At 40.0% G+C, this 26,791-nt stretch overlaps 1 protein-coding gene across 10 annotated transcripts in view; it reads right to left on the bottom strand.

Moving 5' to 3' along the window:
• The window catches only part of PKP4 (plakophilin 4), a 238,065-nt gene that overhangs the window by 22,399 nt on the left and 188,875 nt on the right, over positions 1-26,791 (bottom strand). For 7 of the 10 annotated variants that reach the window (XM_042994487.1, XM_042994481.1, XM_042994489.1 and 4 more), the window contains 4 exons: positions 25,800-26,019; positions 18,425-18,557; positions 17,213-17,426; positions 1,046-1,229 (listed from right to left, as the gene is read on the bottom strand). In XM_042994487.1, the coding sequence (XP_042850421.1) occupies positions 1,046-1,229; positions 17,213-17,426; positions 18,425-18,557; positions 25,800-26,019 (751 nt within the window). The remainder of the gene's footprint in view (positions 1-1,045; positions 1,230-17,212; positions 17,427-18,424; positions 18,558-25,799; positions 26,020-26,791) is intronic. The other 3 variants (XM_042994483.1, XM_042994491.1, XM_042994485.1) reach the window with 1 other exon arrangement.

Genomic DNA, 26,791 nt, shown 5'->3' with positions numbered 1-26,791 from the left:
ACCTGACTGGTATGTCCTGCCTCTGGGAAGCCCGGCAGGCTGGCTGAGGAGTGATCACATTCTCCGCAGATGCAGGGGCAGGGAGAGCATGAGGTGCTCCTTCCACAGATCATCAGTAGGGGATACAAACTGCCGTCTGATGCACACGTCTGATTTAGGGAGCTAGCCTGCTTCCCAGGATCCTGACTCTTGTCATCCACCCACAGCAAGGGGGTTGACAGTCACTTGTCACAACAGTGGAAGGCTTCAGAGCAGCAGTCTAGGCTCCCTCTCCATCTTTCAAGCTCTGTTATAGCCTTACATTGGATGCATGGTTTAAATGTTAGCGCTATGTGTCAGATACTTCACTAAGCACTTTATATGGAGCTGATTCTTCACAAGTGTGAGATGGTGTTATTTTCCCTATTCTAAAGATGAGGAAGCTGAAGCTCAGAGTGGGGCAGGAAGCCACTCTGCCCAAGGCTCCTGCTTCAACTTCCCAGAGCACTGTAAGCCTGGGACACTGGGTAGAAACTGAGCTGATGAGTGTTAATGGCAAATAATAAGCACTACTGTCCATAAAGCGGCCTTTATGAATTTCACATGCTAAAGATAATGACTTAAAATAGTATTTGGGCTCATTTTCATTTATTTATAAAACTCAAACCCAATGATTATTTAAACCACACACCTTTTGCACCTTTTAAAAGCAGAAAGGTTTTAACCATCACATTTTGAATTTAAACAAAAACCAGGCTGTAAACACATTAGCAGTCAGGATGTGATAACCAGAAAAATGCTGTTAAAGTGGAAAACACAGGAATTTTGGCAGTAATTCCGGACTGAAAGGGCCCTTTTTACTAATCCACAGAAGGGTCATTTATCAGATAATGTCTTTCAGGCCGCTAGTCTGTGCTCATGGTGTTTAACTCACAGGAGAAGAGTCCAGTGGTCATTTACCTACATGGTAAACGTTAATAAAATGAAGTAAATCCTCTTAAAATCAATTTAACCATAACACATGCTCTTTAATCAAAGAATTGGAAAGAAGAAATAAAGAACTTACCTCAGGCAACCTGTCGTATTACGCAGAACGAGTGACGTCTGAAATTTAATTTTATGATCATCATCAAAAGAAGAGTTATTCCATCCAGAATGTGGAACGATCACAGTGTTTGTTAAGGTCGAGAGAGCATCTCGAATGATTGTCATCTTTACAGCATCACATGAAGATAAATTCCAAAGAACTCCTTAAAAATGAGATTTAAAAAATCCAATTATCAATTAGAGATCCTGCAGGTTTAGGAATAAACAAATAAACATCAGATGTGAACTCGTTCTGTTCCAAATCTAATCTATGGCCTGAATTTGCAATCAGGCAGGGGTGGACCTCTACTAACTGCTGAGTGAACATATGTGAGCTCCTGGCAGCCCATCACAAAGCCGTAGCAGTCCATCTCTTAAGTTTTAGAGCCGACGTATTTATCAGACAAGATGACTGTGGCTTCTGCAGGGTAAATTAGAGCTACTCTTTGTGTGGAGGGGCACAATCCAATCAAGGGGCACAAACATACAAACATAACACATCTGTGGGTGTCGTAAAGCTGTCATTCACTGCATCATCCCTTACATTCAATGCTCTGTGTGGCAAAACCATTTTTAGACTTTGGTACATGGAAAAAAATTCTTTCTCAAAAGACTGACATGTTTCTCTACATCATGCTTCCTCTTCCTACTGGGAAGCTCAAGCTTTTTTTTTAATTCTTTTTTTTTGTTTTGTTTTTATTTTATTTTTGGGAGAGAGAGTGAGAGTGGGGGAGGAGCAGAGAGAGGGAGACACAGAATCCGAAGCAGGCTCCAGGCTCTGAGCTGTCGGCACAGAGCCTGACACGGGGCTCAAACTCATGAGCTGCAAGATCATGACCTGAGCCAAAGTCTGACGCCCAACTGACTGAGCCACCCAGGTGCCCCGAAGCTCAAGTTTAAATATGCTTGCAGTAACATATATAGAGAGCGGTTACATCTGTTTCACCTCCACAATCAGATAAGGTTTAAACATTTTTATTTCCATGTTAAGAGTTTTACTGCCATGTGCAAGTTACTGCCATTCCTTTTTTGGATCTAGGCGAGACTGACACTACATTACGTCACTCCTACTATAATTCATATCAGGACTGAACAACAGACTTAAATGCAGCTTATGAGAGTATTATTTAAATTGTGAGCCTATTAGAGTGTCTTTATTTCTGTATCAACTATGAGGTGGGTTATTGTTACAGTACATATATTTTCTAATAATTATTCTATAAGATATCAGAGCAAATTCAAGATTATACCTACTCTATGACCCTTTCACATCAGTGCATTTTCCTAAGTCAGAGAAATGTAGGTAGAGGGGAGGTGGGGCAGCTGGCACTGAGGTCCTGACATCCCTCAGAGCCCTGCACTCCTGATGCATCGTTGACAAGATGCTCAAAAGCCCATACAACAGTGCTTTTAGAATTATCGACCAAAAAAAAAAAAAAAAAAAAATTGCTTCAGGCCCTGTGAAGGGGAAGGGATTGGCAAAATCTGCCCATTTCCATGGGAGCGTGTCAGGCTTGTGAACATGACTGATCAAGGGTGTTGGGAGAACCGCTGCCTCCAGTGCATGGTAACCACAGATTGTCTGCTCAGCCTTCTCAGGGCCTGGAGAAATGGTGGGGACCTTTATAAAAGAGGGAGGTGTGACAGTGCTGACAGGACCTTTTCCTTTTAGAAGATGGAGAAGTACACACAAAGGGCTTGGAGTGAAGATAGTAAACGGATATTCTGACTCTAAGCCGAGAGAGGACCACCCCTTCCCTGCAGGTCTGTCCTGAGCTACCCACACTGTTGAGGGAATGGTTAGTAATGGAGGCTGATGCTTGGGCTCTGGCTGGGAAAGCCGTCTGCTCTGCCCTGTGCCTGGTTCCTTTCCTCTTTCACTTGGCTTTGACTTCTGGACCTGGCTGGATGGGTTTCCTTTGTCCCCCAAGGACTTTTACCCTTTCTCTGCTTACTCTTTGGGGTGGGATGGCTCACCATTAGCAAAGGACTTCAGGCTCAGCAGTGGTTCATCTAGTTAGGCCCCAAATGGGAGGGGAATTTAGACAGTTTGGAATCAGGAAAATAAAGACATTGCTTTGTCTCTGAAAGCTTGTTGTGTCCACCATTACAGGCCTTTGCTTATATAATACATGACACACGATAGACATATTGTGCATATGGGTGCTTATGTGCACATGTGCATATGGGTGCTTATGAAATGAACTTAAATTCATTAGGCAGAGTTATTTCTCCATGGATTCTGATAAAACTGGCCATGTTTCTATATAAAATGGCTTTAATCCAGGGATGTTTTAATCTTAGGGAGGTTGTGTTACCTGCTTTCTGGAGGTTTCACTGGACTGTCTCAGGGGCAGCCATGTGAGGTGTGGGGGGAGAATTGGCAGCGGGCTGCCAGATCCCCACCCTGATTCACCCAGAGTGGCTCCATATTTATCTGTCCTCAATATTGGGCTGCACTGTGTGTTTCTGTTTGAAAAAAGGGGTTCATGTCTAAAAGACATTTGAAAAGCACTGTTTGAGGGGAAAGGTATCAGAGGACTGATGACCACGGGTGGGACCTGGGAACTAACAAGTAAAAATGAGTCCTTGGAGATAGCAGAAGGGAGACAAGATGGAAGAAAGAGAGGGTTGAAGCATAGAAGGGTGGGCGATAAAGGCTGCCACGAATGGGGCTTTAACATTTCCTGCTAATGAGGACAACCATACTCCACCCAGGATACTGCCGGGGTCTGCTGGGGCGTGAGCCAGCCGCAGGGCAGCATACGGCCCAGATACTGTTGGGTGGGAAGGGTCATTTCCTAACCTCCCCTGACAATTTTATAACATGTTTTCAAATTCCTCACTCCACAGAATTCAACCATGGGGGAGAGTGGCATCTTCTAATACGCTATGTTGTACTTCACGGAATACATGTATTCTAATAAAGTTAACTGTAAGGCAAGGCTTATGGAAAGGAAAGCTCGTTACATTATAGGCTATAGGTATAAAATTACATATATAACTACAGAAAACGAAACAGTGTGAGTCACAGACTCACATGTGAAAACATGACTAAGAGGGGTGGTTCTTTAGCATGATGGATCTAGGAGTTGATGCCTAGAATTTCTCTGATCACTAGCAGCAAATCTTGTTTTTCATGGTTCCTGCCTCCACTTCTGGCTCCTGCTAAGACCCACTTCTGTTAAGAGGCTATTTCCTAGATTTATGGATTTCCTTGATTTTCTGTGCAGGTAGAATTTTGTCCTGCTCTTTCTTTTATCAGGCATTTAGAATGATCAGTGGAGTTATATGTCATTCTACAGTTTACTACTAGCCCTTATCTACATGGGATTGAACAGCATAAATGTGCATAGGTCAATACAAACAATAGTAACATGACCATTTACTGTGATTTTACTCTGTGCCAGGCATTGTGTGCTTTACATATAGTAACTGAAAGAGTCAAGCTGCACAAAATGAATTAAATTCCCATTTAATTATTTTGTAGGACTGAAATTCTACATGTTGATTTTTTTAAAGGATGAGTATTTGTATTTCTAAATTTAATTTTAATTTCATCAGGCAAATACAAGAGGAACAAATACTCTACCATCATCCATTCTTTTACATGTCTTGTTACACATAAGCAGGGCACATAATGGGTGCTCAAAAATAGTTGTTAATGGATCCAGTTTAATAGCATGTATTTATTTTTGGATTTCCCTTTTATTTCCTGTCTGTCAGACTTAGTTCACAATTACCTCCCTTTCATGCCTTCTCTTAAGCTGAGTATTCAGGAGTGTCTTTAAGGTTTATAACTATGGGGAGAGGGTCAGAACAATGTTTTGTACCTGTAAGGGAATTTGCTAGCGTAGTTTTGTTTGCCTTTCATATGAAAACCAAAAGAGATGGCTGTTGAAACCATCTTAGCTCTGAGGATGGGAGAATCCCATTTCTGTTATACCTCTAGAAACAGAAGAGTTAAATTAACGTGCCAGAATCCCAACCCCTCAAAACTGCAAAATAGAAAAGCTCAGTGTTGCCCAATTATAAAATGTTAAAGTGTTTAAAAGTATGTAACCCTTCTGTAGACCAGGTGACAAGGCTATCTTTTGGTTAACTGAGATGACTTACTCATCATAAAACCAGTCTACTACAGGCTTTCTCGAACCTCAAAAAATGTCCAAAATTATTCTTGACCAGAAAAAAGGAAAGATTCTATTTTTCCTAAGTTTGTGGCCTTCAGAGAACCCACACCAAGGCAGCTTTATCATCCTGCACTGAATTACATTATCCCTCTAATCTTGCACCTCTCCAGGTAACACAAAGAGCTACAGCACTGGGTGTGGATTTAAACTAGCCACTTTGAATATCAAAGCAAGTCTCAAGACAGGGATTTTTTTCTTCCCCACCTTCAATTTCAAAAGTAAGGTTATGGAAAAACTAAACAATCAGTTCCAATCAACCAATATTGGATGAAGAAGGTTCAATTACACTTAAAAGCCTTAGCTATGGAATGATTAATTTGGCTTATCCAATCAAAGTAAAAAGCACCATTCTTGAGACCAGCTAATAATATCTGTGTACTCCACCTCACTAAAGTAGTAATAAAACAATGTTCTCCCCACTTAGTCTGTCTAAGGCTTCATTTAATGGGTCAGGCAGAATGCTGCTAGAGCAGTAAGTAATGAATAGAAAATACACCAACTCCCAGATGTAGCAAGACTGTTGAGAAAAGAGAGAGCTATAGGATTAGCATTCTCCATTAACATAATAAACCTCCAACTCCTGAGGTCCTAATGAGAAATTTGCTTCAAAAAAATTTAGCAGCATACTCCTGGTTTCTAAAGGGAAAGTTAAAAATAAACTATAATTTGGTTTAGGAAACTTGAGTTTTTTATTAATTTAAAGCAATTAGCTATTTGTTGTGAGAACTAAGAATATACACATACAAACTAATTTAGAAAATATTAGAGAATTTCATGCATACTGTTGTAGAAAAAGCTGCTTATTCTCTACCACAGGAAAAAGCACACACAATTATGAGTAACCAATAATTGCAAGGAAATACTGCCATGAGAGATGAAAGTTCATTTTCCCCACAAAGAATGAATAAAGTAATTAAAATATTATTTCCCATAAATCCTATGCTGCAGAATTTTGAAAGAGCTCACACTTAAAACTAGCTTTATAGCTATTCAAACAACCAACTGATAATCTGATTTTACTGATTAATTAAAATAATGGCACTATTTGAAAAACGTATTTCTGAACTAGTGTTAAACACCAACCAAACAACGTCATTTCTCTGGCAGCATAAATATATAACAGCTTACACAATTGTTTTCCTTTCTGATTTGGAAGAAATCTAAAATCACTAATTTTTATATGGCGTTCAGTTTTTTCAGTTTCCTAATTTAAAAACCCCTCCCACAAATATTTGTGGATATTGCAAAAAGAAACATAAAGCAGCCCAAAGAACTAGCGCACTTCAAACAGTACCACTGGGCATGCTTCTGCATTTTCTTCCACAACCTAGCCTTATTCTTGGTGTCTGTTGTCGATGTCATGTCAGTCCTGCTCTTTCACAAGATGTCTTTCATAAGAGGTAAAAAGAACTGCCCAAGCCTTCGGGAGGCCGGGGGGGGGGGGGGTAGTTTTATATGAGAGGACAGATGAGGCACTGTCGTACCCGCACAGAGAGGCATCATGACTGGTTTCTATGCTTCAGTTCTGATATTTGCCTTTGTTCGCCCCTAGCAATTCTGCGTCTGTGTGCTCTTTGGAATAGGCTGGTGTTGGGATACCCACCCTGCAAGCATTCTTGATAAGTGGGGATAGAAATATTAGGCTAATAGTGAAAATACAGAAAATCAAAGTTTCAGACTGCATACGAAGGTCAGAGTGTGTGTGCATCTCGCAAACTCAGTCTGTGGATAACAAGGCAGGAATGTGGGCTTCTTAATCTAGGGCCACTGCCTGCTCCTGCACATGCCTCCGTTATTATTCCCCTAGACAGTCTTTGGCTGAAATACTCATGATCTAGCAAATACACCTCTCCACTTCTTCTCATCGCAGCTGCCCCCGAAGCTCTCCCCTAACACCTGTTAGGGTTTTTACAAAGCTCTAAGGCTTTCTCTTGGGAAGAGAGAAATGTTGTGACTCTATGGCTACATCTAGTCACACTATGGCCTCCTACGTCCCTGTCCATTAAAGCTATACAGCTCATGCCTTTCAGATGCATGTTACTTATACCCAAGCATGGTATAGATATGTGCTGTCCAACAGAGTAGCTATTGGCCATATGTGGCTGTTGAGCACTTGAAATGTGGCTAGTCCAAACTGAGATCTGCCAGAAGTATTAAGATATACAATGGAGTATGAAAACTTGGCATGAAAAAAATGAATACAAAACACCTCAATTTTTATATTGCTTATAAATTGAAGTCATTATTTTATATTTTAAGTTTATTTATTTTGAGAGAGAGCGTGCAAACCAGGAAGTGGCAGAGAGAGAGGGAGAGAGAATCCAAAGCAGGCTCTGCATTAACAGTGCAGAGCCCAATACAAGACTCGAACCCATGAACCATGAGATCATGACCTGAGCCAAAATCAAGAGTCAGATGCTTAACCGACTGAGCCACCCAGGCACCCCTGAAATGATTATTTTAGAAGAACTGGGTTAAATAAACTGCCCTGTTAACATAAATAAGACCTGTTCCTGTATCCTATTTAATGTGTCTACTAGGAAGTTCAGAATTACATGTGTCCTACGTTATACGTGTATTGGAAAGTGCTGGTAGAGACACGTAGGCGAGTCCTCTGCTCTCAGAGGCCTTGCCACAAATGGTCACAGCACAAGGCAGCCATCACAAAGCATCCAAGAGTAGGAAGAGTGCCGAGCATAGCTCGCGTGTTGTCTGCACTATGCACTCCACATCCATCCTCATACAAACGCCAAGCAGCAGGTATTGTGTTTACACTGGGGAAGCTGGTGCCAGGTGAGGTGATTTGTCTGGGGCCACAGAGCTGGAAAGAAACAAGTGGATCTCACTCCAGAACCCAGTCACTCCTGACACCATGCTACTTCTCCCTGGATGTTTTTGTCTGGTAGGATTGAGGACCACGGCATCCAGGGTGGAGTATGAAGGGCAGAAGCCAGGGAGAAGCAGGCTGGGGCTGGGGAAACCCAGCTTGGGAGGAGCAGGAGTAGAAGAGCCTCGAGGCTTGGGCTGGCCTGGAAGGGGAGGGCAGGGGCTGCAGATGAAGACTTGCCAAGGGGGGGAAGTGTGGAAGGCAGGGACAGGTGTAATCCCAGGGATGAGGGGGAGGTTGATGGACCAGAAGGGGCACAGCCTATGTCCCAGGAAGCACTGTAGGGGGAATGTGATGAGGACCTGAAGGAGTGAGGAGACGGGAAGGCACAGAGGAAGGGCGGGTGCTCGTGATGAGAATCTGGAGCCTGATGCAAGGGGAGGGTAGCATCCAAGCTGAGCCCCGGTTCGGCATGTGTGTGAGGATCTGGAGGTGTAACGGGAATGAGGAAATCCAGGGGCAGTGGGAAGAGAGAAATACAGTGAAAAATGTCCACCATTTGTGGCTTCAGGCAAATCACTCAAGCTTTCCACCAGGACTGGAATGCTGTGAACAAATTATGAAACTGAAATGGAACTGAAATAATGGGAAAGCAATTATTATGAGTGGGACAGAAGTACTGTCTTTAATCCTAGAAAAGCCTTTTTCCTCCTTCCGGATAAATGTTGAGGAAACGACAGTCACGGTGGCTTATAGTCGCTCCCAGGATTCCTCAGAAGCTACTGCCTCAGCAGGGGTTGCTGAACCATGTGCAGGGACTCCCAGAGCAGACGAATGCGCAGTCCTGGGCCAGACTGAAAGGCATGGCTCATGGCTTCCTTCTTCCTACCCTGCCGCCAGCCTTGGGCCTGCTTGCTGCCCTCCTTGCTGGCTGGCACAGCTGGCTACTAAGGTGGTGGACCAGTCCAGCGGCCTGGAGGGCTGGGTCGCACAGGAGGCCTGGCCCGGCCAGCTGGGTGGGCCTTACTTTGCTCGCCTGGTTGTTCCCCACGATTTCCTGCACACAGCTAACGAATACTCCATGTCAGACATGGAAGAGCTCCCTCACGCCCAGCTGTGGGTATGGTGGTCACCACTGCTGGTTTCAGCAGCAGTAGTGAGAGGGTGCTTAGGTGGTGTGGGAGAAGGAGACTTCCCTGGAGGGGCAGTGTGGAGTTGATGATGGCCTGGGCCAGCCGCCGAGGCTACATACTCAATTTGAAGAGGATTGCTCCTGCTGTTTAAATTCTTTCCCTGCCGAACGACACGAGCGATAGATCTTTAAAGTCTTTAAAGACCATAAGGGTTAGCCTGCGTTTCTGTGATTTTTCAGGTACAAAGGTGGTGGATCACAGCATCTTTGAAAGGATCTATCAATTTCTAGAGATCCGTTTACAGACTCCCATTTACATTTCAACATATTCTTTATTTCAGGTAATTTTCCAACTTCATGGGTAGGCTGAGAGGATTAATTACATAATGTAGTCACAGAGTCCTCTGTACCCTGGAAAAGCATTTCCGCTGAAAATAAATCAGCTTAAAATTCAGAAATGCTGACTGAGAATTGCCCGTAAGGGACGTAAAAGATGGTTCTTTTTGTCAGGGGGAGTTTGTAAAAGCGAACAGGTCGCACAAAGGAAAAATCCACCCGAGAGAATCACAGGGATGCAGAGGTGGCAGGGAGGGCAGTGATGTGGCCACCCTGGTTGTTCTTCAGGGTACTTCAGCCTCTGGCACAGAATTAGGTCACTAACACTATCCTAGAGATTTGCCTGAGAAAAAGTCACTGAAGTGATGTGTTCCACGTCTGGCTTTGATGGGTTCCAGGAACGTGCTTTTCCATGTGCACTAAATCTTCAACCTCGTCATCTGGTACCAGCAGAAGAAGCTTACAGACAAAAGTACCTCCAGTCCTCAGCCATGAGAAGTTCTATAGACTCAGAAACTGCAAGGTACTCAGGGGACCTGGGCTGGGTTCTCTTGGGCATTTTTTTTTTTTTAGATTTCTATCATATGCCCTCATCTTTCTCAAATATACTGGTTCTCCAATATACTGAACACATGTGTCACTATGGGGTCTCTTTTGTACTGAGAAATTCTACTCTAACAGCTGACCACCTGAGTTCTGTAGGGACCTCTGAGGCTCCCCGTTTGATTGCTTCATTTTGCTTGACATTTAAGAAGCCTACATATAAGGGGCACCTGGATGGCTCAACTGGCTAAGCGTCCGACTTCAGCTCAGGTTATGATCTCACAGTTCATGGGTTTGAGCCCTGCATCCAGCTTTGTGCTGACAGCTCAGAGCCTGGAGCCTGCTTCGGATTCTGTACCTTTCTCTGTTCCTCCACAGCTCATGCTGTCTCTCTCTTGAAATAAAAACATTAAAAAAAAAAAAAAAAAAGCCTACGCGTAAAAGAAGATCATATTCATCTTATTAGTTGAATCTTTTCATACTCGAACTATAAATCCTGAAATAGTTATAAGACAAAAATCACGTTTCATGTTTTCTAAGCAACCTAACACTTTATGATTATACCTTATCGGTAGTTTGATATGACTGTGCTAGTGGCCAAGTTCAAACATATTTCTCTGTACTCGCAGATAAAATTCAGAGAATAAATTCAGAGTTTTTTGTTTTTTTGTTTTTTGTTTTTCCTTTTTTGGTGGTAATTTGAAAGAGTAAGGGAAAATGGGCAGGTGCACCCCCAAGTTGTGCACCTGCTCAGCACTTTTCAGTGGCCTGGGGGAGGGGAGGGGGCAGAGGCAGAGGAGGAAGGAAGAGCTGCATGCCAGGAACACAACCAGGACTCAGTCTCTCTGGATCCCTGTTTCTCATCTACAATATGGGGGAAAGAATAGATTTCTTTAAGGCCCTTTCCAGTTCAAAGTTGTGACTTTGAATTAGGAGTTGTCCCATGTGTAATACACCGTTTTGTCTTGTTACCAATTAAACTTTTTTTTTTAAATTTTTTAATGTTTATTTATTTTTGAGACAGAGAGAGACAGAGCATGAACAGGGGAGGGTCAGAGAGAGAGGGAGACACAGAATCGGAAGCAGTCTCCAGGCTCCGAGCTGTCGGCACAGAGCCCGACGCGGGGCTCGAACTCACAGACCGTGAGATCATGACCTGAGCCGAAGTCAGACGCCCAACCGACTGAGCCACCCAGGCGCCCCACCAATTAAACTTTTTTGTCATGTTATTTATTACCAATTTTTATGGTTTGAAATGTTCAGTGAATAAGAAAGCACACGATTCTGTTGCCCCTGTTTTATAAAGTGGGCCAAGTGTAAGGATCCCACTGACTTTGGCTGAGAACTGGGAAGAGATGTTGCTAGATTTGTGGAAACTACCCATGCAGCTCCTGATGGCTCTAGCGGTCCACAAAAAGCAGGATAGAAAGTAATAGGCCAACTCCTCTCTGGACCAAAGAACAAACGACTGTTTTGAAGGCATAATAATTAGACCAAGGGGACACATTTAGTAAATTATTTCGTTCTGTAATGGCACTTAACATTCCAAATGGCTGAATGCATGTCCACTAAGCCTCAGCTCTTTATAGAACATCCTACTGTTTGCTAAACTTTAGTTTGGCCTATCCACCCTTCCTTAGTGCAGGACTATCATTTCCTTATTAATTTATTACCTAATTAGAAATATGGCGCTAATGATCAGTAAGGGAATAAACCTAATTTCTGCATAGTGTCTGAAATCCACTGCTAGCATCCAAAAATTTTTAAAATAAACAGTGTGGAAATATTGTACTTAGCCATATGGATGAATAATCACTTGCTAAATTGGAAAGAATGTGAATATAGCAGTCATTTAAACAAAGGCTATTATTACTCAAGAACAAGGGCTACTTTGTGGTATTTAACACCAGTGTTAACAGGGATAATAGAAATGTGGTAGTTTTAGGACATCTGGTACATTAAAAAAAAAAAAAAAAGGTAGGCCTCCGAATTCTGTGAAATATCAATTTCTATAGTTTTTAAAAAATGATGCTTTCAGAATGCTCAATAACTCAAAACTCATATTTCCTGGCTTAGAAACACTATTTAATTATCTTGAGCAAATGAGTTCAACATATCTTTTCTAGTGACAAGATGTTCCCACTTTCCACCCATAGCATGTGGCCTAGAAGACATTCATTTTATTACCCAACCAGGAACAACCATATTTCATGCGGCTTTCAAGTTGAAGCACAATAAAGGCAAAAAGTATCTTTGTAATAAAAAAAACCTCACCCTGAGCACCAGATAGATCAGCAATTACTAAAAGAAAAACTCATTAGGTTTCAACCTGGAAAATATTCAACAAAATGAAGAAAACACAAGAATCCTGTTACATATTAGAGGACCATTTTAATTAACAATGACAGCCATACTGTCTTGAGAAAACACACCTGGCAAAAAGTAGTTTTCCCTTTTTTCCCTGCAAGTAAAGATGTGGCCCAAAATGCAGGTGCTGGGCAATTATTATATTCAAAGCAGAGGAGAGGCATCTTTTTAAAAGAAGAGCTAAAATTTCTTCATTTACGTACATTAAAATGCCAAACTGAAACAAAGGGGACTAGGAAAAAAAAAAAAGTCTTCGGATTAATAACTAGGTTGAATTACTTACATTAAGAATATCAAAATACTTAGTTTTCAAGGGGATAGTAATTTCTTCCAATAATACAATATTTTGAACACAGCAGTTCATTGTGCTTTGACATTTCATGATCTTAAGCCGATGATAATCTCCACTGAGGAGCTCCGACGCCATCCCTGCAAAGGGTAAGTACTGCACTAGGCTAGCCAGGGCCAGAGTACCTCGTGGAGACATTGGAAGAACACGGAAATTTAGAAGGATAATGTTCTGTTTTCAAAGAGGATTTTACAGGAGATGGGCAGCTCATAGGGAATGCTGAGTGATGTGGTCACATAGCACGCAGCTGCCCGTGTATGGAGCAGACATGCCTTAATGAGAATGGTTCAGCCTGAGACACATTTTCCTGGTTAGGAGAGGTCCAGGAGGCTGGATTTAGGGGCGACTGGTCTTCTCCTATGGGGCTATTCTTAGGCCAAATGAACTCCCGAGGGCGTACCTTGCTTGCTTTCTCAAGCCATACTTAATGTTTTCTTGTTGCTCTCTGGATAACCCTGTGCTCAGTCTTAACCCCACAAAGCAGTGAGCTCCCCGTCCCTGTGGGTCCGAGTACATCAGGGGTGGCTATGTTGTGTGGAAACTGTACGGGGAATTCAGGCACTGGATAGCTGATGGGACAAAATTTATTTTGAGGTCTCCTCCAACCCTGTGATTGGTTTAAAGATGGTTTATGAGTATTGACTCAAGGAAGAGTTACTGAAGGAGCTCAAGGAAGTCTTGATATTGTCAGGCATTAAAACACACCAGGGATTAGTTATTCTTAAAAAGTTACTGAACATCATTTAGAGGTGGTACCACTAAGTTCTGGAACCGAAAAATATGAATGTATAATTTTTCTTGTCTTCATAAATCTTGGTCTACAAATACGTGCATACATGCAACACACACACATAACTGTGCTAGATTTATATTATGACTTTGTAGTTTCAAATTAGCTGGATAATGGTTATATACAAATCAAACTCAGGTTGACATTCAGCATTCTGAAGCTGGAAATTCACTTTTGAAGTCCTCTGGTCTAACTCCTTTATAAATGTCAACTGGATGAAGTGTTCACACACTGACCACTCCCATTCCAAAGCAAAGACTACTTTTGAAGAGAACATTTCATAAGCAGTTGGTTCATAAATCAGTATAAATTATTGGGAGTAAAAATATAGAGTTATTAATTTTTCCTCCCCTACAAATGTGGACAAAAAATACTTCTTAAAGCCTAAAAGTTACTGGCAGTTGTTTAAAAAAAAAAAAAAAAAAAAGAGGTTGTTGCTGGTTTTACATTGGAAGCAATACGATCTACTGGAGAAACAGCCTTTTTGAATTAATAAACACTCATATCCTCCTTTCAAGGCTAGGACCCATGTCTTAAAACATCTTGCATTCTCAGCAACTAGTACTGCACTCACAAAGAGAGAGTGAAATATGGAGGGAAGCATCTAAATTAGCACTTACATCTGGAGTACGCACCAGGCAAATTAGTACATAAAAGCTCTTAGTGAAGTTTGGCTCTACTTCCAATAAATCGGATTTATTCTCAAATGAAAAAGAAATTGCCAAACTTTCATGTACTTGCTTCTTGTTTATCACTAAATCTTATACATTCCTTGAGCTCAGAGAAAGCACTGTAACCATTTCACCCAAGGATAAAACCTCAGAAACAAAAATCTACCAAACACCTATTCCTCCTGTGAGAAATTATGACAGAAGAGAAAAAACACCCTACACATCTATCATGACTAATCAAAAGAGAACCAAATCTGAGTAGAAGCTATGCTTTTAACATCAGGCTGTCCCCGGATTGCCATGATGTTGTAGGGAGCCCACACACATCAGTTTGCAGTCCTGTTGGCCACACAGGTATTACTGGGAGACGCTATTTGGACAATGACACAGGAAGTTCACAGTGATGGGAAAGAAACAGCAAACAAGAAAAGAAAGCACTCATGCTGCAAACACATGGTCTCCTCTGAGCCTCCCTTACAGAGAACTTAATGTAAGGGAGGGACTATATTGACTTCTAGAATGGATAGGTCTATATTCTTCCTTTTCTCTTGAAGTTCTATTTATCCTGTTCTAATTTTCATTTTATATGCATATGCCATATGTATGTACGTGTAAATAATTTATTTTTTGGTGTGAGAGGGTTTGATGCCTCGAAAGCATTTGAGAAAGAGAACATAGTAATAAATCAATAGATAATTTAGATGTGTTAAAGCATTAATATTCAAACTATGTTAAGGCAGGGAGTCTAATCCAGAGTTTAAGATTATATATAAAGTGTATTCTACTTTTAGTATGTAAATTTCATACCTTATTTGGAGTACAGGGTACTATATTTTAAATTTTAGTATCTTATGAGAAAGTTGATTCCCCTCAAATATTAGATTCATGATGGTTTGCTACATTCCCCAGTGTTACTGAATTATATGTGACAGAACCTACAGCTCTAATTTCATCGTGAAAGCCAGGGGGGAATGGGGTTAATTTTTTAAAATGTTGTTAGAGATTTTTAAATTAAATATCTCAGGCATGAAAAATAGCATAGCAAATATAAGATACCCAGGTAACTACTATCTAACTTTGACATTTTGTCTTCTTTGTTTCAGATTTCTTTCTTTCTTTTCTTTTTTAAAGAAACAGAGCTGGATTAAATCTCCCAATCCCTTTTTTCTCTACCTGCCCTCCTCCCCACCCCACAGGCAACCACTATCTTTAATCTATCTTCTGTCATTTCAATGAAAAATTTTAACTTTATTGCATGTGTGTATATCAGAAAATAATTTATAGCCTCAACCTGCATACTGTGAAACTTTATACCAATAGTATCATGCTGTGCTTGCCATCCCACCAATGCTTCTAGATATTTATCTATACATCTATAGATACACAGACATTACAGCTATCCAGAGACAGCTCTAATGCATTTGTCTTAATTCTTATGTCTGGTTTCACTGTGTGAATATACTGCCATTTATTTAACTATTTTCCTACCAGTCAATACTCAGTATTTCCCTCTAGTTCTCTATTATAAATAATGCTGTCATTAATTCGCTCTGCTGCAGAACTGTTCTTTCACCTGGACTTCAAGCACCCTTAAACTCAGCTGACAGTGCTGCAACATCGTCTCCCAAGACAAAGCATCACTTGCTTCCTCTTGTTCTCTCACTCCCCACATTGGACCGCTGTGCCCTGACCATCAAGTGTGTTTCTCTCTATTCCCTCTTCTCGACCACCCACCCCTTCCTTCCTTTTTTTTTTTTTTTAAAGTTTATTTAGTTATTTTGAGAGAGAGAGAGGGAGAGACAGAGAGTGCATGAACACGGGGAGAAACAGAGAGAGAGGGGGAGAGAGAAAACCCCAAGCAGGCTACTGTCAGCACATGTCAGCCCGACATGGGGCTCAATTCCATGATCCGTGAGATCACGAGCAGAGCTGAAATCAAGCATTGGACATTCCACCGACTGAGCCACCCAGGCACCCCAGCCACCCCTTCTTTCTATCATGGATGCGGCTCAAGCTATTACCTCAAGATTATAGGCCTCCCAGATGCCATGTTCATCTACTTCAAATCAGTCCCCCACCCTGATACCTGCTGGAAGAATGCATTTAAAAGCCCAAACTGGCCACACCACGCCCTATAATCACCCCACAGTGTACGGGACACAAGTTCCTCATAAAAGTTCCCCAAACCAGGCCCTGTGTTTCTCTTTGGCCTTGTCTTCCTTCAGCATGCCTCTCTGGCTGGAAGCTCTGACCCCATATTCCATGCTGGCTTTGAGCTCTGCCTGTGAATGGAAGTATCTCCAGTCAACACCTCTACATCCTTCAGGGCAATTTTGGTTTCACACTGACCAGAGGACTTCCCTGCCCATCCTCTGTGCTCCTAGCTGCAGCCCCTACTGAGTCCTGACACTTGCAGCTTCTCACTGACATTCTCAGAACCACTCCTGTTTCTCCTGAGTCGAAGTGCTACTTGAGGGCAGGGGGTGAGGTTTGTTCACGTGTGCATCTCCGGTAGCCAGGAAAGCATCTGACGTACTAACAGGGATCTGGAAACTGGCTGAACTCAAGTGGAAGGTAGTTAATCCATTAACTGTATTTTACTTTCATAATAAAGGAGAGCCAGTCTATTTAACACAAGTAGATTTACTATGGAATACATCATAAAAAAAGCTGTATTCAGTCCTTCACGCACAAGACATCTGTTAGCTGATACTTAATGCACTCAAGTACAATAACTGATACTAGTCAGGATGACCCTGTAGCAGTGCAAGTGCTTTCTCAATCATCGGATTAAATTAGATTCAGCCTTTGTCACAGTTGTGCACACTACATCATGATCTCCTACCTAGAACCTCCAACTTCTTCACTGTGCCACCACACAAGGACATCGGCTAGGTGGCTTTCAACATTTCCTTCAGGACAAGATCACATTGTTTACCCACCTGTAACAAGCTCCCTTACTTCTGCATCAATAGATTTTCTCAACAGTCGCAACAAAGCAGGAATCCCACCAACATTCTTCATTGCTATTTTATTTTCATCTGTAGACTTGCCAAAAACAAGGTTTCGGAGGGCACCACAAGCATTCTTCTGAACTTCCAAAACTCTGTGGTCCAAAAGGTCAACCAGATGCTTGATTCCCCCTAACCTACACACCTAGAATGAAAAATATGAGGTACCAGGCCTAAGTGACACATGACTAAAAAGTGATCAAATAAAAGTCTGTTATGGAAAGATCACAGGAAAAAAAAGGAAGGCAGTCGTAGGTGGATTAATGGCCAAGTGTAGGTAGCATAGTCCTACTCTACCCTCCTAAAGACACAGAGGGGTTATGCTTATACTTCTGAGGGAAATGAGCAAATACACAAACACAATAAAGCTGTATGGATTGGAGGTAAGGATTTTTGACTGAAGTCATTTGGATTACAGAATTGTTTCTCTAGACTACTCTCCCTAATTTTCTCCCATTTGCCAATTAATTAGTACATTACATGAATATATCTGGGCTTTATTTCCTTCATCCACCTTTAGCTCAGCAGCTGGTATGTTGTTTTGCATACGAAGCTGAGGAAAAACAATGAAGTTCCATTTGCCATTGCAGGGGGGAAAATGCCAAAGTGTTAAGAAAGAGTCTGTATGTCATAGGACACTAGTCAATAACCAATGACTCACTGTATTTCTATAAATGCCAAAAAACTTTAAAATATGAAATAAAATACTCATTTATGTTCAGTATTAGTTAACAGTTAAAAATTCTCTGTAACTTGACTTAATTTCATGTCGGCACCAATCTTAACAGAATCACATAAAGTACGTGAGCTCGCTAGTTTCATACATAATTTTTATCTAATAGATTTTTGGAAAATACTCTAAAAACGTAGGTTAAATTGAATTTTGCTTCATGTTTTATAGGTAATTTAATGAGTAGACACGGGATTTGAAAATGCTAAAAGCATTCCAAGAAATATCCTCATCTTGGTTTCTCCTACAAAATACTGAAATGCACGGTTAAGAATGAAAGGGGTATCTGGTATCACACTATCCCTTTAAAATGGCCTGTGAATTGCAGCTAGTAATTTCTGAAGCACATAAGCACGTGATTGCTCCATGGAAGGCACCGCCCCCCGGGGGCGTGCCAGGCGCTGGGAGCGTACCTCCATTTTCACTTTGTTGTCGCCAAAGCACAGGTGCTGCAGGTAGGCGGCCGCGTTCGCCTGCACGGACGGGAACTGGTGCTGCAGCATGTGAATGACTTCGGGCAACTCGGGGTCACGCCAGGCAAACTCCCTGTGAGAGAAAGACACGGCTTCAAAGCAGGAACGACCGTGTTTTAACAATACACTCGATGAAGAGTCTGTCATAAAAAAGGCTTGGCTGAGACTAAAATTGGAAGTTACAAAATTCCTAAAATATATAAATGTAAAGAGCTCTTCCCCCGCCCGCCCCGATGAACATACGCAGAGACCAAGATGCTACTGAACTCAAAGAAATCATCAGGCACAGAAAGAGGTTCAAGAGAACAAAGGAAATTCTTAATATGAAAAACTTTTCCATTCTCATTTTCTTCTTCCATTCTAATTTTATGCCTTTCTACCTATGTCAGAAATTTGCAGGTGTGAGGCTCAGGTAAACAAGTGCACTTTAGTCAGGTGAGAAGTCATGTCTGAGCAGAGAGAAAGAAAGGTGCTGGGAATAGGCAGAACTGGTGTCAGCTGGGAAATCGCAAGTAATGTGGGCCTGATGATTTTTAAAGAACTTAATATAATATTTATGGTTGCTCTCGATTATAAGAAGTATAGAAATTTATAAAAAAAATATTTTTTTTCGGTAATCCTATAACCAGAGAAAACCACTGCTTACATTTCCTGTTGGTCTTTTTTTCCCTAATACATATATAAAAATGTGCACGTGTGCATACAGAATTTTTTCAAAGAAATGGATTATATTTAAATAGCACTTCGTATTTCATGAGTACTTATTCTGTGCCAGGCACTATTCTAGGCATTTTATATATATGAATTCATTTATTCTTTTTTTTTTAATGGAACCACCATTTTTTAAATTTTAATTAAAAATTTTTTTTTTAAATTTGAGAGTGTGCATGTGAGCGAGCAGGGGAGGAGTACTGGGGGAGATGTTGGGAGAAAGAGAGAGAGGAGAATCTTCAACAGGGTCCATGCTCAGTGCAGAGCCCAATGCAGGGCTTGATCCCACGACCCTGGGATCATCATATGACCTGAGCTGAAATCAGGAGTTGGACACTCAACAGACTGAGCCCCCCAGCCACCCTATTAATTCATTTATTCTTATTGCAACCACATAGATATTGAGGTTGAGACAGAGAGGCTAAGCATCTTGCCTAAAGTCACTCAGCTAGTCAACAGAACACTCTGCTTTCAGAGACGGTATGCTATCCCACTTCTTGTAGAGTGAGTATACAGTCACACTAAGCACGTACACTTATACTCTGCTTTTTCAGATAACATCACATTGTTGGAATTTGGATGTCAACTGATTGGCTCACTGTTTAGGATCCTTTTTAAATGTGCATTCATGCTTATAACATATAGAGACCAACTTCTTAGAATTGGTTCACATGGGGCACCTGGGTGGCTCAGTAGGTTAAGCGTCCAAATTTGGCTCAGGTCATGACCTCACAGTTCATGGGTTTGAGCCCTGTGTCGGGCTCTGTGCTGACAGCTGAGAGCCAGAAGCTTGTTTCAGATTCTGGGTCTCCCTCTCTCTCTGCCCTTCCTCCAATCGTGCACCCCCATCTCTCTCTCAAAAATAAACATTAAAAACATTAGGAAAAAAAAGGAATGGTTCACAAAGCAACAAATTAGTGGACTTTGATTGCAGAATGAACTATTATACAAAATGAGTAAAATGAATGCTGTTTATAATAAACTCTAAAAAAAAAAATCTTTAAATTAACAGCCCAGTGATCCTTCTATTGCCCAGTTATTAAGGCCTAGAGTCTCTCTTGGTCTGGGAGCGCTCTATGTATTAACTTGCTTGTCCACTACAAGGGGCAACCTAAACCTGCACACACATACACACCACCCGTTCAAATGAATAGTGCCATAGCAGGTGTCAGAGAGATACAAGCACTGAATGAGACGTGGTTTGGTGTACAAGACTCTGTACATGCAACAATGTCTTATTCAATGAGTTTACCTGTGTCAGGCACTGTGTCAAGAGCTTTATATGCGTTATCTCATTTACCTTGACTATTGCCATATGACATAGGCACTACTCAATAACATTTGATAGAGGTAAGGAACCTGAGATTAGTAATAAGTGATAGAGGTGGGTGAAACCCACTCAGGTAGTCTGTATGTTGCCTCCACACATAAGGAACAGAAAGTAGAGGTTGTGAAGCAGAAGAGTGAGAGAATGTAACACATATAAGGTCACATTTATAAAGAAGAAAACTCTGGTGGCCAAGTAGAGAACGTATTAGAATCAGAAAATATTAGTGGCAAGAAGACTATCCACACATTTGCTCAAAACAAAATAGAGCCATCCTTGACTTCTCTCTTTCCTGTATTCTTCTTGTCCAACCTATCAGCAAACTTTATTGACTATCTCTGAACTATTTCATATAAGCCCAACCCATCCATTCTCTTCGCCTTGCCTGGCCCATCTAATAGTCTCCTATGTGCTCTGTTTCAAATATCACTCCCTTACCCCATCTACTCTTTGCATAGCAGCCAGATGATTTTTTTTGAAAACTGAAGCCAAGGGTAAGAGGGAGATTCTGTCTTGGGGGACAGACTTAGTGACTTAATTCTTTTTTTTGTTTTGTTTTGTTTTTTAACGTTTATTTATTTTTGAGACAGAGAGAGACAGAGCATGAACGGGGGAGGGGCTGAGAGAGGGAGGGAGACACAGAATCTGAAAACCGGACCAGGCTCTGAGCTGTCAGCCCAGAGCCCAACGCAGGGCTCGAACTTGCGGACTGCAAGATCATGAGCTGAAGTCGGACGCCTAACTGACTGAGCCGCCCAGGTGCCCCAATGACTTAATTCTTAATAAACATTAAGAATACCACCAATGCCAAAAGAGGCAGGAAAAAAAGCACACAATTTGGAGTTAGACTGCCTATGTTGAGGTCCTAGGTCCTTCATTTACTATGTGATTTTGAAAAGCACTTAGTTGTTTGGAGCACTACTACTTTGGAGCACTACATCTGTATAATAGGAACAAAACAACTATCAGTTGTACCTTCTTCTTAGGTTGGCTGTGATGATTAAATTGTGATGGTGTATATTAAAATATTTTCCTTTTAATTATGATATGGATGTTTTGTTAATATTCATCAGCCCTGAAAAAGGAACTAAACAGGGTCACTCTCTATAATAAATTCCCTTTTATATATTGAAGCTATGTTAACTATTTCTGGTCAAAATCTGTCCAAAGCCTGTTCTGTAAATCTGTGCTCTAATTAACAGAGTGCAAGGAGTGTGATTTAATTTTTCCTTGATGACTCACAATCATAACAAATACACATTTTTGTCCTCTTTAAGTGGCACAGATATGGTCAAGATTTTCTGGCATCATTGGGTACCATGAGGGCCAGACTCCAGCTGGAGATGGGCAGTTAGGCTTGGTTGGCATCAATTCCAACCATGATTTTCAGCAGAAATTTACCCTGGAAACACTGCTATCAATTCATGGGCTGGTTGGATGGCATCAATGTCTGCCAGGATTTGCTTCATTACAATCTAAGCCCAGACTTCTGTTTTTAGCCATCATAGAATAACTGATCCTGGACTTGGCCTTTTCACAAAACACAAGTGAGCTGAGGGAGAGAAGTGAGAATTGAAAATGGTTGGAATTTGAGGGGCAGGGAACTGGGAACTATGTAGAAGAGATTCTACAAGTCTATAGGAGGATTACTCACAAGTCTTTAACTGAATGCTGGACCGTACATGTCCATGACACATGCGTAGCTGTTGCAGGACAGAGCTGAGCATAGGCCAGTGACTATGAACTTCCAGCCTAGTCAGACTGTAAACCTTCCTGATTACCTCAGCATTTAATTTCCACAAAGAACTACACCAAAGAGTGGAAGCATATGCTAGGACTAAAACAAATCTGAACAGACCCTTCTCAGAAGAACAGAACCAATCTTGACAGGATCAAAAGCATCTGTCAGTAATTTAGTTATCTGCCACAACAAAACTCAGAATCCTAACAGGTCACAACATAATACAGAGTCCCTACAATGTATCATCCACAAAAGTTAGCATATGATTTAAAACTGCTAGGTATAAGAAGAAACAGAAATGTGACCTATGAAGATGTAAACAAAACAAAACCAACCAACCCCAATAATAGACCCAGAGCAAACCCAGATGTTGGAATTATCAGAGGACTCTAAAAGGTCATTATAGATGTGCTCAAAGATGGAAAGGAAAAGATGTATACAGGGAGTGAATCGATGAAGAAATGTCTTTAGAGACATGGAAACTATTAAAAAAACCCTACCAAATTCAAGTATCTGAAATAATTCACTGGATGGGCTTACCAACAGATTGTGGAGACTACAGAAGAAAAGGCAGTAAATATGAAGATAGATCAACAAAAAATATCCAGCGTGAAGAATACAGAGAAAAACTATTTTAAGATATACACAGAGCTTTAATAAGAGTATGAGCATGTAGTACAATAATGTCAAGTTACTCCAGAAGGAGAGGAGAATGAGTTTGGGGCAGAAAAAAAATATTTAAAGCAATTATGGTTAAAAATGTCCTAGTTTTGATAAAAATCACCAGCCAATATTCAAAGAATCTCAATGAATCCCAAGCAGGTTAAATGTAAAAAAAAAAAAAAAAACAAAAAAACCAAAAAAACCAAAAAACCATAGGTAGGCCTGTCAGAATAAAACTGCTGAAAGTCAAAGATAAAGAGAAAAACCTGAGAGGCAGCCAAGAGAGAAGATACATTACATAAAGAGAAGAACGATACGAATAACGTCTGAGAAACAATCGCGGCTGAAGACAATGAATGACATCTTTTTAAAGTACTGAAAGGAAAAACCCATACCTGTCAATCCTGAATTTTATACCTAGCAAAAATATCCTTTAAAAAATGAATGAAATAGTTGTATGGAAACCAATTTGACAGTAAATTATAATAAAAAAAAAAAAGAAATAATGGAAACTCAGGTGACTCATTCTACAACCCAAAAATACTCATATAAAAATGATAATACTGTAATATTTTATAAAATAATAAAGGTAAATAAAAATAAACAAAAAAATGAATGAAATAATAACATTTTCAGATAAATTAAAACTGGCAGAATATGCTGCTAGCAGACACGCAACACAAGAAAGGCTAAAGGAAGTGCTTAGAATGAAGGGAAATGGGTCGAGATGGAAACTGGAATTTGTAGGAAGAATACATAGGATGAGAACTATATTTGGTAAACATACAGTAAATATAAAGACATTTGTTCCCTTAATTTCTTTAAAACACAATTGACTATTTACAGTAGAAATAATAACACTATATTATGGGCTTTATTATGTGTGTAGAAGTAAAATATTTGACAATAACATAAAGGTCAAAGGGATTGTACATGGTATTATTCTGCTGAACAGCACAGATTAAGTCCTGCTTAAAAGGAACACCATGAATGCTATTATTGTTTATGTTGCTATCGCTTTCCATAGGAAGTATTTTTGTTACTACTTCTAGATGTGTCACTTATATTACTAATAAATTTTGCTTCCACACTCAACAACTATTAAAAAACCCCACAGATTTCCATTTATATGGAAAATATTAATAACTTCTCCAGTCCTATAAGAAAGTTTTCAGGCTAATTATAATACAGCATTAATGGTAAAGAATGTGGGCTTACAAGTGAATAGAAATCACTTCAAGTTTGCTATTTTCAAAACTAAAAATTAAAAGCTGTCATGAGCTTTGTACTTTGGTTTGAATATTTAAACTTCAAATTCACCTGGATTCCAGTTTCATCGAGAATAAATGCATTTATTATAAAATAATCATTTATTCATCTTACAAAATGCATTATCAGTTAAGTTTCACATAATCAAAGCTAGCCGTAACAGTTTTATGCATTAGACTACAAAATTATCATACTATGAATAGCTGAAGTGTATTATCATACATGAAATCCTTATTTATCATGAATCAACTCGTAGCAGAGGTCAAAACTGAAATCTTCAGGGACACCTATTAAGCTCAAAGCTCTAATCACACTTCACTGTCTTTCTGGATAACTGTTCTTTTTCTCTGCTGGTTCAGCCGAGGTAAGGTCTAAATTGCGTACAGTTCAAAACCCTTTTGGGAAATTCCACATCTATTAGGGTGTCTTAGTATTTTGGCATTTTGAGGATTTAAAAAAATGGAATTGTATGAAAAAATTTGTGAGTCAATTATATTGAAGGTACTGTAAGACAAGTTATTTTAAAACCCTTAAAATGACAAGGACATGGACTAGTAGAACCAAACACATGTGTGAACTATAAAGAATTTTAGGCAAAAGAGTCAGAGTGGAGTGGTTTTGGTGAAGCAGTGGGCTCCCACTCAACTCAAGAGTACCTTTAGTTATTTTGTTTAAATGACCAAAATCTCATTCACATTTTTAATTCACGTTCACTAGAATAAGTTGGTAGGTTGCTAAAAATGAATTGATAATTATAACAATTTTCCAGTGAAACAACAATTTGTGGGCGAAGAGTGAATGAAATCTTGCTAATTAATATATACCTTAATATAACACTCAAGCTGCTTAAAATTTAGTGATAATTCCATTCTTTTAGAAATTAAAATTCTTTCAGTTTCTAAATAATCTTTTTTATTTCCTAAATATTTTAAGTGGCTTTCATTAAAGATGAGACTACTTTTCAAAATCAATCAAGTAGTAAATGAGTCATACTTATCTTAATAAAACATTCTTTCTACATGGCCAAATAAAATGAAAAGGAAGAAACATGTATTACTGGCCAAATATTTTTTGCTTATGTGATATGAGAATGTCTTGTAAACTACTTTCTCCTAAATGGCAGAAAGCTTTTCAAAGGACCTAGTCAATAAAAGCACAACACAGCACTGACCAGTAGGATTCAAAATGTACACAACACTGGTCTTTTCTAGTTTAAAACACCATACATTTTTTTTCGGAAGCCCTTATCTAAAAAGTCAGTCAGGATTAAGGAAATTGGGTAAAATGATCCTTTAAAATCATGCGTATATATAATTCAGACAAAGAGGCTAACCCAGGGAGTGTTCCTGGTGAAGCACTTCAGTGATGAGTGCCGCAGATAGTGTGTGCATTCTCTAACTTGTTAAGGCATCAAAAGAAGGAATCGATCTTTAAGATGAAATTAACTTCAGTGACCTACAGTGCTAAAATACAACTGGAAATACTAGAGATTAGGAGTTAACTGATAGTATCATAGACTTGGCAACTTGAAAAAAAGTCAGACTGAAGGAACCACTGATGCCTGTGATACTGTAGCATCCTGGAGATTCATAACCAGTACTTGCCTGGGGTCTTTCTGAATGCTGTCTATCGACGGGGATCTTGTGGTGCCATCATCAGCTGGCGCTGCGTGCTGAAGCCTGTTATAATTGCACTCTTGCACTCGGTATTGTATTGGCCTGTAGGGCTCCGCGTAGGTAGCTGTTGTGTTCAGAGCATAATTATTTCTTTGGTATGTAAGGGTGCTTCGCTGGCTGGATGTCCTTTGCAGATTTCCAACACCTACTAGAAAGTCAACATTTTTCAAAAGATTAGTATACTTTCCACAAGGTGGTACTTTTCCAAGGAAAACTATTTTTAAGAAAGATTATAGTCTTTAACAATTATGTAAATTGCTTTATAGATTTTTACTAGTATTTCCAATGTAGATTTTAGGTTTTACCAATCTAGCTTATCAAGGCTAAAGAAGGCACTTAGATTTTTAATATACACAAACTATGTCAATTTTATTAACAGAAAAGAGCAAAAATAAAACTATAAATCTGCCTACATGATTGATCTTACTATGTTTAATAAGATTTTGTAACAAAAATGCAAGCAAGGGGCGGCGCCTGGGTGGCTCAGTTGGTTGAGTATCCAACTTAATTTCGGCTCAGGTCACGATTGCATAGTTCGTGGGATGGAGCCCTACATGCGGCTCTGTGCTGATAGCACGAAGCCTGCTTGGGATTCTCTCCCTCCCTCTGTCTCTCAAAATACTAAACTTAAAGAAAAAAAAAAAAGTGCAAGAGAGATATAGGAAAAGAATTAAACTATTCCAAGAAATAAATGGCAAAATGCCATAATTTTACTTAGCAATAAAAAGCAATTATTCAAACCTGTAGATAATTGAGATGGTCAAACTGAACACTTAGTGTACACAGGTTACTTATTTTGATACACATTTTATTTATAGAACTTTGGATTTTGATAATATTGGAAAATTTATTTCGTAAGAAGGCTGATACATCAAATTCTTCTCTAGGTACCCTCTTAAATTTTTGCATGAGGCTATATA

Source organism: Panthera tigris, chromosome C1, assembly GCF_018350195.1.
Source record: "Panthera tigris isolate Pti1 chromosome C1, P.tigris_Pti1_mat1.1, whole genome shotgun sequence".
Lineage (NCBI taxonomy): Eukaryota > Metazoa > Chordata > Mammalia > Carnivora > Felidae > Panthera > Panthera tigris.
The sequence above is the reverse complement of the archived record's forward strand: the minus strand, read 5'-3'. Positions and strand labels throughout refer to the sequence as shown.